Genomic DNA, 2958 nt, shown 5'->3' with positions numbered 1-2958 from the left:
TACTCAAATTTTAAACCAAACTTTTCAAAAATAAAAAGTAATTTTCAACGGCACTTCTCATAAGCATATTTCAAAAACATTGCCAAACTAGCCCTTAGTATATAATTAATTGCTTATTATCCTGGCAATAATGTTGATTTCTTTTCAATCTAGATCTTTCTCTTTTCTAAATGTTTATATTCATAGGTCTCTTCACTAATAATGAAACTTTCTTGAGACCGCAATTTCTTGGACATGAAAGCTAGTGGTTATAATCCAATAATTCGGTATCTGTGCCAGCATTCTTGGGCAGGAAAAGCAGATGCTTTTTTGGGGGGGACAACTGACGAAGGCATCCTGGATACCTCTGGTTTCGGTTTTTGAATTTCTAAAGATCAAAAGTAGGAAAGGGAAGCCTAAAGATGCAAATCCTTACCAGTTGCCAACTGAAAGCTACCTTAGGAAACGTCAGAACCCTGTTGCTAAAACAGCATAGGACAGTATGATTGAGGATGGGCACATTCAAGTTGGTCATTGAGAGCTTGTCTGAAGATGGAAGGATTGTGAAGAGCATGGTAGAGTATAGGGAATTGGCTACCCAATCCCCAATTTAAATTCAAAACTCAAAATCAAACTCTTGATTTAATCCAAAATAATTCATAGACCTGCAAATAGAAGATCACAAGGAATTTGGAAGCAACAAATCTCCAATACACCACCAGCGTAAACATTAGCAAGTGTTGCCAAAAGTGCAACATTTCAGAAGTTCATGCTTAACATTACAAAGAAAAAGAAAATACTCGAGTTCATCTGCTCTTTAGTCTTCTTCAGCATTACAGAATATCATAGAGCATTTTTTATTTCTTCTCTCACTCCATCGACCAAGTTTCCTACACTTAACAATAAATTGCATGAGCTTCTATGTGAGGATCAAAGAAAGGCAAAGTGAGCAGATATATCTAGACAAGGCAGGAGGAAAGATATTTTTCCTTTTTTTTTCTCCCTTGCTTCTACCAAGAAATACGTAGAGAGAAATAAAATGGGTGTTAGCTGTTATAATCTATCTCTGTAACAAATATATAGTATTGCTGCATGGAGACTGTTGGGAAACCTGTCACTCGAGATGTGTTCAACTGCATTCACACTCACACACAACTAAATGCATGTGAAACAACAACAAAAAAAAAAAAAAAAAAATAGCACAAGAAGCATAGACTTGTGGCAATGCTAGTCTCCTTCATATTGCACGATATGCAAAGTAATTAAACCAAATGCAGCACTAAAAGTAAAATTCAGGAGGATTAACTTGTTAAACTTTGCAACTATCATTAAAAAAATTATGTAAAAATAATTCAAGTCAAACCATTCAGTAAATATGGAATAGAATGCACATCCTTTCATATTCACATAAGACATAAATATAAATGGAATTGTAACATTTGAAACTAAAGGCAGGCCCTTGTGGGTAGACAGGAAGCTTTCCTACACACATGCATACATATATACACATATATATCATGTATATTCAGTAGTCAGCTCATGAGATAAAAACAAGCATTTCAACATATTCGAAATCGAAAATTAGGTCTAGATTTGTTAATCTTGGCAGTGAACAATTCGTTACAGGATTGAAGCTACCATCCTTAGAGACCAGAAGTGAGCTAGGGGAATGGCTGGAGAAAAGTTCAATAACATATTACTCCAAAATTCATTAACAAATTCAGCTATGCATTTGCAACTTTTCTTATCTAACTTTACGTTACAGATCTTTAGTCCATCGATTAATGCACTAAGATGGGAAGGAATATTTTAAGATTATACGTTTAGTGACAGAAAATTGGTAAACAATGATTGATCAGCAAGAAGGATTCTGAAGTAAATGGGAAAAAATTGGGAAAATGAATTGAAATCACAATGAGTAAAAATGGGGCAAAAAGGAAATTGAACTTAAAACCCTAACAAATTGAGCTCAGATGAAATCAAGGAATAAAAAATGTCCATAAAGATAAAAGAATGAGTAAAACTAAATAAGCAAATTTAAATTAGAAAGAAAAGCAATTACCAGAAGAAAACTAAAAAGGGATCAATCGGAGGACGAGAGGTTCTCGAAGAGCTTCTTATCCCTTCTTTCCATGGCGACGTCCCACATATCGTTCCCGATGTGCTTGGGCTGTTTCAATTTCAGTTTCATTGAATGATTTCAGCTAAAACCCAATGAAGGAATGGATCCATAATTTTAAATTTTAAGGGGAAAAAAAGGGAAAAAGGAAAACAGACCCGGCCGTGATAAGCTTTGTGGATGAAATACTGAGCATTGCCCATAACGCAGAGCATTCCAGCTATGATTCCGAGGGGAAGTGCTGCTTCCAACCATATCCAAGCCATTCTTTCTCTTCTCTGTTTCTCTTTTTCCAATCTCCCAATTTTCTGAGTGAGGACTGATAAACTGTTTTGTTTTGTCTAGGGATTTAACCCAACCATTATGAAAATGGGCCTTCCATCTTCATTTCAATTGCTCTTTAACTTTTAACAATCCCTTTAATTAAATTTTAGGTTAAAATATCAAGTAAGTCCCCATACTCTTTACAAATTCAAAATTTAATCCATATACTTTTATACGTAGAAATTTAGTTCATTTACTATTCAGATTTCAAAATTTAAATCTAACTAATCACTGTTAAAATCATTTTATTAAATTCATGTTCATTACAATATCATATTTTAGTTACATTATTATCAAATGAGTACTTTTTATTTCAAAAGTCACGCCAACAAATTTAACAAAAAATAGTGTTAAAAGTTAGACTTAAATTTTGAAATATGAAAACTAGAGGAACTAAATTCCTAAAATAAAATTACAAATATTAAATTTTAATTTTGTAAAGAGTACAAAACTTATATTATAATTTAACCTAAATTTTAAACTAGTAAATGATACTAAATTGTAGCCAAATTGTGGTTGAAAAATTTATACAATAA

The 2958-nt window shown here is 32.8% G+C and overlaps 1 protein-coding gene across 2 annotated transcripts; it reads right to left on the bottom strand.

Moving 5' to 3' along the window:
- Positions 1 to 620: 620 nt before the first annotated feature.
- Positions 621 to 2488, bottom strand: LOC108487400 (NADH dehydrogenase [ubiquinone] 1 alpha subcomplex subunit 1). 2 transcript variants are annotated; one of them, XM_053020739.1, is made up of 3 exons: positions 2257 to 2488; positions 2042 to 2149; positions 621 to 874 (listed from the first exon to the last, which is right to left on the bottom strand). In XM_053020739.1, the coding sequence occupies exons 1-2, from the start codon at positions 2362 to 2364 to the stop codon at positions 2063 to 2065; spliced, it is 195 nt and encodes a 64-aa protein (XP_052876699.1). In that variant the 5' UTR covers positions 2365 to 2488; the 3' UTR covers positions 621 to 874; positions 2042 to 2062. The 2 variants fall into 2 exon arrangements, with proteins under 2 accessions (XP_052876699.1, XP_017647222.1); XM_017791733.2 differs by having other exon boundaries at positions 621 to 869.
- Positions 2489 to 2958: the final 470 nt, after the last annotated feature.

The sequence above is a fragment of the Gossypium arboreum genome, chromosome 10 (genome assembly GCF_025698485.1).
Source record: "Gossypium arboreum isolate Shixiya-1 chromosome 10, ASM2569848v2, whole genome shotgun sequence".
Lineage (NCBI taxonomy): Eukaryota > Viridiplantae > Streptophyta > Magnoliopsida > Malvales > Malvaceae > Gossypium > Gossypium arboreum.
The sequence above is the reverse complement of the archived record's forward strand: the minus strand, read 5'-3'. Positions and strand labels throughout refer to the sequence as shown.

What these genes read in the sequence shown, in the direction of transcription:
- LOC108487400 (XM_053020739.1), bottom strand. Translation starts at nt 2,364, where the DNA reads ATGGCTTGGATATGGTTGGAAGCAGCACTTCCCCTCGGAATCATAGCT. An exon ending in ACAAAGCTTATCACGGCCGG is followed by an intron (nt 2,150 to 2,256) that starts GTCTGTTTTCCT and finishes AAATTGAAACAG; the next exon opens with CCCAAGCACATCGGGAACGA.